Source organism: Cucumis melo, chromosome 6, assembly GCF_025177605.1.
Source record: "Cucumis melo cultivar AY chromosome 6, USDA_Cmelo_AY_1.0, whole genome shotgun sequence".
In the NCBI taxonomy this organism is placed as follows: domain Eukaryota; kingdom Viridiplantae; phylum Streptophyta; class Magnoliopsida; order Cucurbitales; family Cucurbitaceae; genus Cucumis; species Cucumis melo.
The window spans coordinates 21,960,172-21,976,452 of record NC_066862.1 but is presented as its reverse complement, the minus strand read 5'-3'; the positions used below and the strand labels follow the sequence as shown (position 1 = coordinate 21,976,452).

Sequence of the window (16,281 nt, the reverse complement as noted above, 5' to 3'; positions counted from 1 at the left end):
AATAGTTTTAGATCAAATGGTGAAGAACTAGGCCACCAAAGAGTTGTTGAAAAGATTCTTAGAAGTATGCCAAGAAAATTTGAGCATATCGTGTTGCAATTGAAGAATCGAAAGACTTATCTATGTTGTTTATAAATAGCTTGATGGGTTCTCTTCAATCCCATAAGCTAAGATTAAAACAATTTGATATTAACCCTGAGGAAGCTTTTCAAATGCAAACTTCATTCATAGGCGGTTCACGTGGAAGACGTGGTGGTCATGGAAGACGAGGAGGTGGAAGAAACTATGATAATAGAAGCGGTGCAAATTCTTTATCTCGAGGAAGAGGAAGCGGAAGCGAAAGAGGAAGAGGCTTTGGTAGAAACCAAGGAGGTGATCGTGGTAATTTCTCTCACATTCAATGTTTTAATTTCAGAAAGTATGATCATTTCCAAGAAAATTGCTGGACAGTAAAAAATTGAGATGGAAATACCACCATGAATATGTATAAAGAACAAAAGAAAAATGATGAAGGCATTCTACTCCTTGCATGTAGTGTTCAAGACGATGTTGTAGAGCCTACATGGTATCTTGATAGTGGTTGTAGTAACCACATGACAAGAAATAGAAGTATATTTGTTACTTTGGATGAATCTTTCCAAAGTAAAGTGATGACTGGTGATAATACCAAACTACAAGTCAAACGCCAAGGTGATATTCTTGTGAAGACAAAGAAAGGCAAAAAACAAGTTACAAATGTGTTCTATGTTCCAGGTCTAAAGCATAATCTTTTGATTATTGGCAAACTGCTTCAGCGAGGTTTAAAAGCTTCATTTCAAGGTCAAATATGTGCAATCAAAGATCAGATCGGTGTTCTTATTGCCAAGGTAAAAATGAATGCTAATAAGATGTTTCCTCTTAACTTTACATATGGTCAAATATCTTGCTTCAGTAGCATATTAAAGGATCCATCCTGGCTTTGGCATTTTTGATATGGTCACTTAAACTTCAGATCACTATCTTATTTATGTAAAAATCATATGGTGATAGGCATACAAAATATCAACCATGAGACAGATATTTGTGAAGAGTGTATTCTTGCAAAACATCATCGAGATTCATTTCCAACTGAGAAAGCTTGGAGAGCCTCTAAACCTCTCGAGTTAATGCATATAAATTTATGTGGTCCTATGCGAACAACAACAAATGGAGGTAATCGATATTTCATAACCTTCATCAATGATTTCAGTAGAAAGTTGTGGATTTATTTTTTGAAAGAAAAGAGTGAAGCACTTGTATGTTTTAAATCCTTTAAAGCTTTTGCTGAAAATCAAAGTGGTCACTATAAAAACTTTGAGATCCGACCGTGGTGAACAATATATAGCTTTTAGTAATTTTTCAAGGAGCAAGGAATTCATCATCAAATGACAGCTCGAATGACTCCACAATAAAATGAAGTTGCAGAAAGAAATAATAGAACAATCATGGAAATGACAAGAAGTATGCTAAAAGCAAAAAAACTGTCAAATGAGTTTTAGGGAGATGTTGTTGCATGTACTGTTTACATTCTAAATCAATCTCCAACAAAGAGTATTTCAGGTATGTCTCATTATGAAGCATGGTGTGGTGAGAAACCATCAGTTAGTCATTTGAGAGTGTTTAAGAGTATAGCTTATTCTTATATTATTCCAAATCAGCTAAGAGGCAAGCTTGATGATAAATCTGAAACATGTATTATGGTATGTTATAGTGAAAACTCTAAAGCTTATCGATTGTATAATCCTGTGTTAAGAAAAATTATTATCAGCAGAGAGTGATTTTCAATGAACATGAATCATAGAACTGGAGTGACGACGTTGATGAAGCTAAAAGTCCATTTCATGTTAATATAGATGAAAATAAAGTTGCTCAAGAATTAGAGCAATCAAAAATTCAAGTGGTGGAGTCATTTTCATCTTCAACGTCATCTTCCACAAGTGATGATGAAATCTTACCAAGGAGAAGGAGGAGTATTCAAGAAATTTATAATGTTACTAACAAAATTAATGATGATCATTTTGCTAATTTTGCATTGTTTGCTAGTGTTGATCTTGTAACTTTTGATGAAGCCATCCAAGATGAGAAAGGGAAGATTGCAATGGATCAAGAAATTGATGCGATAAGAAGAAATGAAACATGGAAGTTGATGGAGCTTCTGACAAACAAACAAGCTCTTGGAGTAAAATAGGCGTACAGAATAAAGTTGAAGTCAGATGGTAATGTTGAAAAATACAAGGCAAGACTTGTTGTAAAAGGCTACAAGCAATGGTGTGGATTATGAAGAAATATTTGCCTATGTGACAAGAATTGAGACCATTCGATTGATTTTGTCATTGGCTGCTCAAAATGGATGGAAAGTTTATCAAATGGATGTAAAATCCGCTTTTTTGAAATGATACTTGAAGGAAGAGATATTTGTTGCACAACCTTTAGCTATGTGAAAGGGGAGAAGAAGAAAAAGTGTACAAGTGGAAAAAGACCTTGTATGGATTGAAGCAAGCTCCGCGAGCTTGGTACAGTCGTATTGACGATTTTGTTTCTAAAGACAGAATTTTGAAGGTGTCCATATGAGCATGCATTCTATGTCAAAGAAGACAAGTATGGCAAATTTCTCATCGTTTTTCTTTACTTTGACGATTTACTTTTTACTGGAAATGATAAATTTTTGTGTGACGATTTTAAGAATTCTATAAAAAAGGAATTCGAGATGAGTGATATGGGTCTCATCCACTACTTTCTCGGAATTGAAGTTAATCAAAATGAAGAAGAAATTTTCATTTCACAACAAAAGTATGCTCATAATTTACTAAAAAAATTCTAGATGGAAAATTCTTTACCTTGCAACAGTCCCATGCATGCAAATTTGAAACTGTGTAAGGATGATATTAGAGAATCATTTGATCCAAGTTTGTATTGAAGCTTAGTTGAAAGCTTAATGTACTTGACAGCAACAAGACCTGATATTTTATTTGATGTAAGTATGTTAAGCAGATTTATGACAAACCCAAAAAGAAGTCATTGGGAAGTAGGTAAAAGAGTTCTTCGTTACATTCTTGGCACAATTAATTTTGGAATTTATTACAAGAAAGTTTCAGAATCAGTGTTGTTTGATTTTTGTGATAGTGACAGGGGTGGTAATGTGGATGATCATAAAAGTACATCTAGTTATGTTTTTAGTATGGGTTCATGTGTTTTTTCATGGACTTCAAAGAAACAATCTATTTTTTCCCTTTCTACAACCGAAACAGAATATATCTCGTTAGCTATAACTAGATGTCAAGCTTTATGCCTTAGGTGGATGTTAAAAGAATTGGAGTGTACTCAAAGAAGTGAAACTGTTTTATTTTGTGATAATGGATCTGCCATAACATTATCAAAGAATCCAGTTTTCCATGGAAGAAGCAAGCATATTATAATCAAATATCATTTTATCAGGGACTTGGTTAAAGATGGAGAAATGATAGTAAAATATTGCAAGACTCAAGATCAAGTGGCAGATATTTTTACAAAGGTGCTCAAGTTTGACTTATTTGTTAAATTCAGAGGAAAACTTGGATTTGCTCAAGTCTAGATTAAGAGAGGATGTTGAAATTAAATTAATCTAAACTTAATACATGAATTTGCATTACTAAATATGCACGAATAGTTGAGATACATATGTTGGAATTTATGTTCTAAAACTCGTATTTTGTTATTTGATTCAATAAAAATTTATTATTAAATGCTATAATCTTGAAACCAATAAATTAAGGTCCCGAGGCTATTTTACTGAGTTTGTCAATACACTTGAACTTTATGTAGAGACATAAACATGGATTAAGTTCGAGTTAATAGCCTAAATAGTCTATAATGTATGAATAAGGTTGGACGCCTTATTCTAGAAAAACACTATGGATGCAGCCCATTCCGTAGTTAGTACAAATGATGTAATCCTGAATCGTTCATGTAGAGACATGGAGTGGGGGCATCTTATGTACGTAAATGGTTTGCATAGAACTGGAACCACGAAATAGTCACTTTTAGTTATAACGCTGTAAACTATATAAACTGACTATTTCAATTATGATGACCTAGGTTACTTGATCTTAATCCTGAGCTAACTATGAACTTCTGTTCATTCGGTAATATCCTTAGATCTGCATAGGTGAGGACAACTCATCATTGTTGGTCCAATAAGCCTCTTATTTCAGGGATAAGACCGAGTGGATAGCTAGGGACATAGGGTGCAAGACGGAATTCACTCCTACCCACTTCTGGGATAATAGATCGGTAGTTCCCTTAAGAACTGAATCCAAGTCTTGAACAAGGGGCCCCACCTTCTCATTGGTCCGAGAAGGATTCAGGTTTATAGGTTGGACCTTAAACCAATTATTCAATAGTGGATCAATGAGTCTTAAGGAGCAAGATGTAATCTCGGGGGGTAAAACGGTATTTTGACCCAACCAATATTACAAACAACCTGTGAAGGATCAACTTACTCATCATGGTTATATCAGATGGACAGAAATATATCTATAGTGAGGGGAGTGCAACTATGAGTCTTTAGTGAAATGACTCATTAGTTAACAAATGTTGATTAAGCTTAGTCTAAAAGAGTTTAGCCAGTTAATCTCGAATCGTTGGAGTCCATGATCTATAGTTCCATTAGGTTCCCCTACTAACTCCTATGGATTCAACTAAGAACAATAAGAACAATATGTTGGAATAATTCGAATTGTTCGAATTAGGAAAAGAGAGAGAAACCGACAAGTATATAAGATATAAGTCAGTAGATATAAACTTGAAGCTTTGTGTTTAAATATGATTCAAATAAATATGAATATAGATTCATATTTAAAAGCTTGGTAAGTTTTAAAAGAGTCGAAGTTGTAAAAGTCAACATGTTGACTTTTGACTTTGAAAAACCAAACTTTGACTAGAATTTATATTCAAATATGATTTGAATTTTAGAAAAATGAATGCGGATTCATACTCGGGAGTTTAGAATTAGTCAATGCGGGTAAAATAGCAAAAAGTCAAAATTTTGATTTTTAACTAAGAAAAGTCAAAGTTTGACTTTGACTTATTTGGTCAAACGACCAAATTGCCCATTTGACTAATTTCTTAATGAACTAAAAGTTAGTGGGTAATGTGGCAGCTTATTGTGAATTAGAAGCCACTAATTCCATTAAAGAGTTAATGGATTAATTAGGTGTTGAGATTATATGAAATAAATTGCATGCAATTTACATGTAATTTTCATATATAAACTTCTCATTATAGAATGAGTAAAGGATGATGTTTTCTCAAAAAGATTACCTAAACGATATACCTAACTGCCTTCCTTCTCTCAAAACGTTTTCCTTCGCAAAAACGAGTCCCATAACTCGATTCTTGGTCCTGAGATTAGTAGGTCAACTTAGTGGTTGTCAGTTGCTCGTGATCTTCAGGTAGAAAAGTATTTTGGAACAAAGAAGTAGCTGTGAACTACAAAGGTAAACTCATCGTTTACCTTTTATACTCTTCGTTTAGGTCTATCGTGTAGTAATTGCATGTTAATTTCTAAATCGTTTAGATGCATATAGAGTAAAGCATGATCTATTTCTTCCGTTGTGCATGTCATCTCTGTTTTTTTTTCCCCTTCAACATGAAATAGTTAATCACTAAATACATTGATATATGAAGAGTCACATATATTGATATTTATTGTTGATGACTTTTAATATACTTTTCTACTAGTATAAATATGTGTAAGGTTTATCATTTGTATGCAAGAAAGAAAGTAAGAAATTCAAGTTTAAAAAATATTATTCAATTTCTTTCTTCTCAATTGTGTGAATAAGAGAACAATCTTCTTCTCTTGTTTCTTGATTTGTATTGTGTGGGCCTATTACGTTTCCAACACTGATGCCCATGTTTTTATTAATGGATAAGTGATACTGGAAGCTGTTATGATGTTTGATTTTCAATTTTCTTTATTTTATATTATGATAATTATTTGTTGGATAAATTTAAAGATACAATATTTTAATCCTTTATTTTGTTGAGAAATTTGAGGAGATTCGGTTCTTTTGAATTTAGGGTGATTTGGTTGTTTCACTAGATTCTGCCTGTAATGCATGACTCCGTGCAAGGTGTCTTCTTAATTATATGTGATCTACTAGACTAGTGTGTGTGGTGCTTTTTGTCGTAGACTTTGTTCAGTCAAATATGGTATGTTCAATCAAATTATTGGTGAGTGCTAAAAGTGATTAACATTTGTGCATGCATTTAGTGTGTATGTTGTACCACAGGTTGTAGATTGTAGAGTAGACTGTGGAGTGCACAAGAGTGTGGAGATTGTTATTGTTGGGTGAAGCCGAACGGACTAGTAAATTCAGAAGAATCCAACTCGAGGGAGCCTGTCTTATGAGATGCAGAGTTCAATCATAGAGTAGCTATCCAATTTAGGGGAAATTTTCGTAATAGTCCTAGATCTACCTAGTTTCATATAGACAAGAATATCTTAAGGATATTGTTCCTGATAAACTTTGTACTTATGAACTTTATTGAATTTAATATATGATTTCCTCACTTAGACAATAAACCCCCAGATGTAGACGACCTTACACCAAACTGGGTTACCAAACACATAACAGTGTCATTTTTCCTTCCTTACTATTACTCGTGTTATTTCCACAGTTAATTAGCATCCGTAACGAATACATTCCATGATTAACCTTGTGTTTCTTTTATAAAATCAACTATCATTTTATTTCTACGAAGAACACCGAAAGAGTCTCTGAAGTCAAATATTTTATTAGTTGATGTGTTTACTAAGGCTCTACCCCCTTTCCACTTTACAACCAGGTTTGTTCAAGTTCAGTACTTAGGGGGGACATAAACGAATTATTCTAAGACATACGGATATATGAATTTCATCAGCTGCTTGTGCAAACTTTATTAATTTCTACAAGAAAAAGAGGGGGAAAAGAAAAGAAAAGCACAAAAGGTGATGAAGGAAATACCAAAAAAAGAAAAAAAGAAAAAGAAAAAAGAACAGGATCAGGCTTTGTTCAAATTCACGTGAACAAGTATTAATATGTGTGATTTGATATTGATATTGGTATTTGAGATCTCCTTGTTTTGTGGTTGATGATGAAATGGAAGAATCTCAAAAAGGAGTACTATAAATCTGCATTCTACTCAATATTTGTTCAAAGTTATCTGTTGGCTTATCAATGGAGTGTGTGTGCATTCCTTCATATGTTGTCACCACCACCCCTTCATCTCTTGTTAGCCTTTGCACTTGTTTCTTCACATTGCACCCTTGATGTGTGCATCTATAATAGCTCCTATATGTACACACAACATAATTAAATATATCAATCATCACCTTCTATATAATTTTCGAATTTGGACAAGAACGACACACATAGAGAGTACTTTGAACCCAAGCTAATTATACCCCTCTCATATGATTAGTAGTATGTAACAAATGTGTTTAAAGCCATTAAAAACCATCTGAAAGTTAAACACCCATGTGCCTATTAAAATAATAATTAAAAAAAGAATAGTTGGCAGGGATATGTTGTCATACATAATCTCCTCATGATTGAGAAGATACCATACATATATCTCTATCTATGTGTATCTCTATCTATATGCGTATCTCTATCTAGGGTGTATATATCTCTATCTATGTGTGTATATATCTCTATCTATATATGTGTATATACTATATCTGTGAGTGTCCTGACTAGTTTAGGCACATCTCAACTAATCTCACAATACAACCCATTTAACTCTACAACATTTAGATGTTAAGATAACTCATAGAAAACTTATCCATAGATAAATAGCTATACTATGAATTAAACTCATGACTTCTTAATTAGTTAGTAGTAACATCTATGATAGTTAGAAGAGACCAATTATGTTTAAAGATTCAGATATATAATAATTCCCGCATCTTCATTGCGTATGTTTTACATTATGTGTGTATTTATTGTTAAATAGTGAATATACATAAGAATATGAGAATTTTATATTTTATTCAATATTAGTAGAATGAGAAGATTATTATAAAAGTCAACACCCTCATTTCTCTCCTATTCTTAATACCATATATGTGGGTTAAATAAAAGACTATGGTAGTCTTAAAGTATAAATATTATATTCAATTAGGAAATCAAAAGTTTCAATGATTGCTTAATGAGGGCAATCAATCTTTCTATTAAATACTATAGGCTAGAGGTAAAGCTAGGTAGAGAATAATTCATTATACATTATTTTAACTTCAAATTTCAAAGCTTAAACTAACAAGCTACGTACTAGAAGGTGTGAATTTTTAACCAAATATATACATGCATACATATATATTTATATATAATACTTAATTTTGATATTCAATTCAAGTACTCAAATCTAACTTCTATTTCACTATTCATGATCTTGATTTTGCATGTAAATGAGCTGTTTTTTTTTTAATTGATATGCACATAAAACGCAATCTTAGAGCCATTCACTTCCAAAGTGCAATTTAACTTTTCACTAAATACACATTTTGGTTCAATTTGATCACTTAATTTCATTTTAATTTTCAAAAAACAAGCTTATTATTAATTTATTTTCTACTAACAAAATCCAAGCCAAATTTTGAAAATTGAAAAAGAAAAATAGTTTTTTATTCTTCAAAACAATTGTTATAGTTATTGAAATTTGATTAAAATTTCAAATACATAATATAAAAAAGTGATAACCAATCATTAATTTCAACAACTAAACAAAATCATTATAGTTAAGAAAAATGGTTTTTTCATTAATCTTAATCATTGATTCGAGGAAAAATTGTTTCATTTTTACTAAAGAAAACCTTAATTTTGCATGAAAGATATATTTGTTTTGATTAATAGACCCATAAACACCTGATCTTAATTCTTCCATTTAACCAACAGTATAGTTAACATTCTCTTAATTTTTTCACTATTCAGGAATGTCCTATATACTTCAAATTCCCTTCATGTTACACCACATAATCTTAACTTTTCATGAAAATAATATATGTTTCATTAATTTTCATCATCTCACTCAATCTTAATCATTTGATTCAACTTATTTTTACTTGACATGCATAGTTTTTTTTTCTCCAAAAAAAGAACACTTTTCATTTGCGACAAGAAATAACAATTTAAACAAAATCATGAAATTTAATTTCTAGGAAAATTGATCGCCAGTAAATTGAATTATGTAAACATGTATCAATCACACTTTTCTCTCTTAAAAAAAGAAAAAAAAAGAAATGAATCGTATATTTGAAGCCCAACTGAAGGTGGATCCAAAAGAAATAGAGATGAAAGAAAAAAAGGGGTAATAGAGTTACCTAGGAAACTTGTTGTTTTTTACAGCTTTTTGACCATATTTTCTCCAACGATACCCATCGTCAAGAATGTCAACTTGGCTTCTTGTCTGGAAAGCATATCTCGGTTTCCTCACCTTCTTCTCTCCCTTCTTTCTCCCACCGCCCTCTGCTTCCACCGTCGCCCCATCCACCTCTCTTTTCATCCCCAAAAACCCACTTACCGCCTCCATATCGCCACCCTGAAAATTACCGAACATATCAGAAGCACCGCCGGATGACATGTCCGCATGATGATAGGCTGACAGTCCTCCGCCGCCATCGGAGCAAGGAAAAAACATCTGATAATTCTCCATCAAGATATTTTTAAAAAATTAATTAATAATGAAGAATTTTGCTTCCGGATGAGATGATCACAAAATAGGAATTTGTGTGATCTAATGATATATGTGCTTTAATTGTTGGTTTTTTTGGGATCTTGGAAAGAAAGAAAAAAGTGAAAATTTGGGAGAAAAGAAAAGAAGAGAAGGGAGGAAAAATTTGGAGAAATGGAAGAGGAAGAACAGTAAATATATAGCTGCCGTTGGTGCCGTAGACGCCACGGAAAATGCCTTCATCTCTCATTGGAATATTATGTTCATTTACATTTTGACCTACCTTCTTCTCACTATTTTTAACTCTACCTTCTCCAATTTTATTTTCTTCCCAAAACTTCTCAAAATTGAGATATTTTCTACCCCTAAATTTTGAAATTTTGCATATTTTATATTTATTTTGATTTATATTTTACTATATTCAAAAACTATACTTCGATTTTCTTTTAAGCCTAGTTTATAACGAGGACATTGCATTGTTCCAGAAGACAAAACTTATCGATCTTTATAAATAATAGATACTAAAATTTTTCTATATTTAAAGACAATTTATAATTATTTGGTCATAAATTTTTAAACTTTATCTCTTTACCTAAGGGATAATAAATTTTTAAATTTTACCTCTATACTGAAGAATTTTTAAGCAAGTTAAAAAAAATATATGTATATATATAAATATACATATATACATATATATAAAGTAAAATTGTGTCCGGACATAAATTTGTTCAAGGAAATGAACCAAATTATATTTAGAAATATAACAAAAGATCATAGTTTATATACGATAATTATTGTTAGCAATGGCAGGTGGGAAATAAGAATGTAAGTACATGTAAAATTAAGTGAAAAGAAGGAGACATTATTTTGTATTAAATTCTTTATGATATATATGTGTATTATGAAAAAGAATGTCTTTCTGAAAAAACAAATGAATATTTTCAATTCTATATTATTAGTGTATTATTTAAAGATGAAGTGGCTGATTGATTTTGGACATTAATAATTTTCGAAATGCACATAATACTTAATAGAGAGAGAGAGAGAGAGAGAGAAAATAAAGCTTTGGAATTGTTTGCTTCACTACTACTCAATCATAAACATTAAACTGATAAACAACTTAAATTTCAAAATAAAAACATATGGATGTTTAGATTTCACTTATCTTTTAACAAAATTTACAAAGAAATACACCAATGACCAAGTGCTTGTTAAAATTTTTGTAAAAGTTTCAAAAGGAATAAAAATGTCTAGTACATACATTTAAAGACTTAAATGGATACAGAAGAGTTTCATGATTTCATTATATTTTATAAATAGTTTCAATGTTTTACAATATTTGAATTGCCTCATAAAAATATCAAAAATATTGATATTGATGTTGATAGATACTTATATGAACAAACCATTAAAAAAAAACATTCGAATTAATAAATCAACGTATTTTTTAAAAAATATTAAATTAACATCAGGCTTAATTAGTTAAATTAACATTTTTCTATTTATATTATATTTACTCTATTGATGTTCTTGTTTGTTGTTTATGTTTATGTTTTATAAAAAAATTTACGATATAATAAAAATCAAGTTTACTCTACGTCAAAATCGAATTTACATGTGAAAATGATTTTTTTTTTTAAACTCAGAATGTTGTTTTTAAGAAAAAAAGAGTAATAAAGTAGTAATAATAATAATAAAAAAGGTGAAAACAAAATGTATAATTAGGGAATAAGAAAATAAGAAGAAAGAGAAAAAGGGGAAAATAATGTGGAGCAATGGTCAAGAAGGAAAAGGAAAGAAAGGTTTGAAAATGGTGGCGGCTTCATCATCCGATAGGGACATCACTTACATTTTATTTAATCAAATTAAATGTTTGTCCAAACATAAAAATTACTTGACCTACTTAATTACGTTTTTCACTCATTTATTCTTTTAACCTTTTACTTAAATTTTCCCCTAATTAACCATTATCTTAATTTATAAGTTTTCTATGATTGCTACGATAAAACAGTCGAATTTCACTAAAATTATAGAGGTTCTCACAATTTTCCATGATTTTTTTTTTTTTTTTTTGTGCATGTAACTTTTATATTGGTGACGCGGCATGATTACTCTTTGTTTATATTATATCAAACATGAAAATTTTAATAATTAAGAATAGTTTATTTGTGTTATTTAAATATGAAAGGTACAAATCATACCCAATATTTGTAGTAGTTAATAAGTTGTTGTATTAAATAGAATATTATTGTATGAGTTTGAAAAAAATATATATATATATATTTGAAAGAGAAAAAAGAGAAAAATAAATAACAGATACAAAGTGAATAATTTAGGTTATGAAGAGTTTTTGAAGAAGGTGGGCTAGGCATATATGCAAGTAGAAGGTTTTGCTGAAGGGTTGCTATAAAATGGTTTATTCCATTAGTTATAGAAAATGGAAGGAATTGTGTGTAAATGATGGAATTGGTGGTGTGGAGTCAAAAGGCTAAAGGAGCAGATGCATTTGGACTGTTTTTCTTTTTAATAAATTTTAAATATATATAATATATTGAAGAAGACAAGAGAGGGCGCACACGTGTGTGTTTCTGGGGATTTGTCAAAAACATTCATTCGATAAATAGTGAATTCGTGCGGCGGCTATAATAATATAATATAATATATCATCCCTTCTCACTTTCCTTCTCTCTTTCTTTCTTCATCCATTGCATGTCTCTTCCTCCTTTCTCTTCTTCCATCTATATATCCTTTTTTCTTTTACCATTTCAATTCTTCTTTTTCCTTTCTTTTTTTCTTTCAATTATTAATATTAATATTAATATTAATAGTAATAGTAATAATTAATTAACTATACTTTATGCGTTTCTACATTTGGATTGGAGTGGTGAGGCATTAATTAGAACATATATATATATATATATATATATATATATATATATATATATATATATATATATATATATATGTGCGCGCGCGCCACAAGCTCCTATATTGCAACTTTTCTTACTATCATTCATTATATTTTCTTCCTTATTAATGTTGATTTCCACATGTATATTTTCGGTCATTTTCAACGAATTTTATCAACTCCTCGAGAGGGAGGACAACATTAAAAATATTGATATATATATATATATAATTTACCATATACTACCTAAGTTTAAGATGTTTCGAATGGATCATCAACTTCAGCACATGTAGTCTTGCTCTATCAATATAAATACGGATGACATTTAACCTTTCATTTCATAATTGTTAAACAAATATTTAATTAAAATTCGAAGTTAAGGGATGTATTTGGTGTTTTGTGTTTGATTTAACACGGGTGTGTATATTTAATTAAAGATTATGGAGTTCGTTAAAAATTATTATTAATTAAGACATGAGAGCCCAATATCCCAAGTTGTTCAAAGATTAGAACTTTCGAGAACAAAAGTTTCTTAAAGGAGGGAAGATTGTAAAGCCCAAAAATTAAGATAATTTTGAAGTTAATTATTCTAATTTTGTTTAATTAGATTTAATTTATTGGTCGTTATTTTGAATTCATTTAATAAGAATTATTTGATTTTTGTGGGAATTGAAATTAATTAAATAATTGTTGGATAAATATTTAATTAATTAGAGGTTTTGACATGTGGTATTTATTGAGTTTTTGATTAAATGGTAGGTTAAGAGGATTAAGTAAAAGTTGTAGATTTTTAGTGTTGTTGGAGTTGAATTGCCAGTTCAGGGGTACTTTTTTACAAGACTCTAATGAAAAGTTAATAGATACCTAGCAGAACTAGCAGTGGGTTCTTTACTGAGTATAAACATATGTTTAATATTTCAGTAAGGAACCCACTCTTTCTATGTTTAATATTTCAGGTAAATGTAAGGGTAGAGGAAAGCTAGCGAGCGACATAGAAGGATCTGTGACATGTCATATGGGGACTCAGTTTTGCTTCTGCATATCAGTGTTTTACTATTCCGTTTTTAATGAAAATATAGTTTCTCTCCTTTCAAGAAAATGTCTCTTGTTATTGTTTCTTTTTAGTAATAACCTTAGCTTAGTATAAAGAGTTGGGTCGTTATAGGAAAGTTAACATTCAAACCATGTGATTTAATATACATATATATATGTACAAATTACAAAGCTTCAAACTTCAACTGGATTATTGGTCATATCTTTTTCATTTCATATATGATATTGTTGTGTGTACCAATATCAAAATAATAAGAGTAATCTTTAGATGTAGTTTGCTACACCAATTTTCATATGTTGGAAAAATTTATCACGTGACAACTCTTGTGAGCTTGTACTTTAGCACTTGAGTTGAATGAATATATAATAAAAATGATAAAAGTTAAAGAAGAATAAGTCCAAAACTAAAGGAAAAAGAAATTAATTACCCAAGAGTTTTCTTCTTGAGGAATCCTCTCCCTACAACAGACCAATAGATTGATCACTCTAGCCTCTCAAGATAATGAGTCATAGAACTATAGATGAAAAGAAATCTTTCTAAACTTTATTAGAAAGCTTTGGAGAAGATGATAAAGTAGTGAAATTATGATCATTTTTTATCAATTAAACGGCAACGAGAGTGTGCTAGAGCATTATATGATAATGTCGATCATGATCGAAAGAAACATTGCCAAATGTTGTGCAAATTAAACAACTTGCCTTATAAATGAGAAACAGTTCAATGACTTTGAAAGGAAACTAAAAGTTCAATATGCCAGTTCAATGATATACTGCCTACTTGGGAGAGCAATGTGCCTAGTAATGATAAATCTAAGAATATCAAAGTGTTAAAAGGAAATTTCAACATAATACTTATTTATAATAATCATAAAGAGACTCTCATCAAGTTTAACTAAACAGTACAAGAATTATGAGTATTGATATCAGAAGGAAAAGACTAAAAAGAGAGATATAATGTCAGTTTCTTAAAAGCAAATCTTCAATGTCAGTTTAAATTGATATTAAAGATCAGACTACGATGTTGGTTTTATACGAATAGATAACCACCAAAAATTTTCCTAGATGTGAGACTCCCACTCAATGTATACTCGCGCTCCACCTAAATATAGCAATAGTATTGTCTTCACTTAGGCTTTCCCTTGGTGAATGTAGGACTCCCTTTGCTGAAAGATCTAAAGCTCCTCCTAAGATAGAAAATCCCTTATAGTGTTGAAGTCTTTGGCTCCCATAAAATTAAGAATTTCTTCTTGATAACAACGGTTTAGGCTCCCACTAAACTTGTCTACTCTCCAATATGTTGCAAAACATCTGATGAAGAACTTATAGCAGAACATGGTAAGCAACAAGTGACTACAATGAAAAACACAACGGTGGTATGAATGACTTTTACTCAAAGAATAGTTGTAGCTTGCATAAAGAATACAGTGTAGTTTGTACAATAAACATGTTCGTCTTAGATAAACAAATTCGACAACCCTAAAAGAGTTTCATAATTTGTTGTAAATAAACCAATCCATTAACTCTGACCTTTTCAATTACTTCAGCATCAAAGTCTTCCTAAAAAACCCATTTGGAATCACTATCATGATCAGAACCATCATTTGCAAAATTAGTCTCTGGAAACTTAGGGGAAGTACGAACATCAAGCTTAACGTTAATATATTGAGAGCAAAGCTAAGCAAGAGGCACATTTTCCTCATTATCATCATAATTCATGGAGTGATCATGTTGTAACGCCCCGCCAAATTTGTCTTCCCTTTTTATCGTCTTAAGAGTAAAATTCTTGAAATTTCTTTCGAATTGAGGAAATTTTTACTTGTGATTAATGAAGATTTAGAGATTTTTGTTGGTGATTTAATTTGTTAAGTTGGTTGTTATTTGGACTAAAGTAGGAAGAAAAAAAAAAAAAAGATAAAAGAAATAATATTTATGTTTTTTATTTAGTATTAATTCTTTTATAAAAAGGGGGCTTTGGAAAGCGTGTAGTTCACCTCTTCCCCAAGAAGTGAAAAAAAAAAAAAAAAAAAAAAAGAAGAAAACCCTAAATCCCAATCTCCCCCGCCGCCGCCGCCGCCGCCGCTAGTCAACCGCCGTAGGTCACCACGCCGGTCTCCCAGCAGCGTCGAAGATCGGTCCACGTCGAGCCGCCGCGCGCCAAGGATCGAAGCCGCCGCACGCCAAGGATCGAAGCCGCCTTCAGTCGGGAGTCGCAAGCCGAAGCCGAAGCCCATCGCGTCTGCAAGCCGAATCGTGGCGGCCAGCCGAAGCCGAATCGCGTCGCTTCGTTTCGACGCCGAGCAGCCCCCGTCCGCAGCCGCCGAGCGAAGCCGCATTTAAGCCGGACCACCGCAACCCGTCGCGCAACCCGAGTCCGGAAGTCAGCGTCACTCTGCGCGAAGATCAGACCCGACCGAAGACCCGCTCCGCGACCCGAGCCAACGCGCGCCGTATTCCGGAAACCGACCCGCGCCCGCGTGCACCCGCGTGTGAGCCGCGCCGCGCGCTTCTGCGTAGCCGAGCCGCGTCTCCCTCCTGTTGCAAGCCGAGCCGCACGCGTAGTTCCTGTCCAAGCTGAGCCGCGCCTGTCTGCACCGCGAGCCGAGCCGATCTCC

General features: G+C 31.9%; 1 protein-coding gene across 1 annotated transcript; it reads right to left on the bottom strand.

Annotated features, from left to right (window-relative positions):
* Nucleotides 1-6,774: 6,774 nt before the first annotated feature.
* On the bottom strand, nucleotides 6,775-9,872 carry LOC103491801 (probable WRKY transcription factor 75). Its single transcript, XM_008451897.3, has 2 exons — nucleotides 9,359-9,872; nucleotides 6,775-7,331 (listed from the first exon to the last, which is right to left on the bottom strand). Exons 1-2 carry the CDS (start codon nucleotides 9,688-9,690, stop codon nucleotides 7,151-7,153), a joined length of 513 nt encoding a protein of 170 aa, XP_008450119.1. The 5' UTR covers nucleotides 9,691-9,872; the 3' UTR covers nucleotides 6,775-7,150.
* Nucleotides 9,873-16,281: the final 6,409 nt, after the last annotated feature.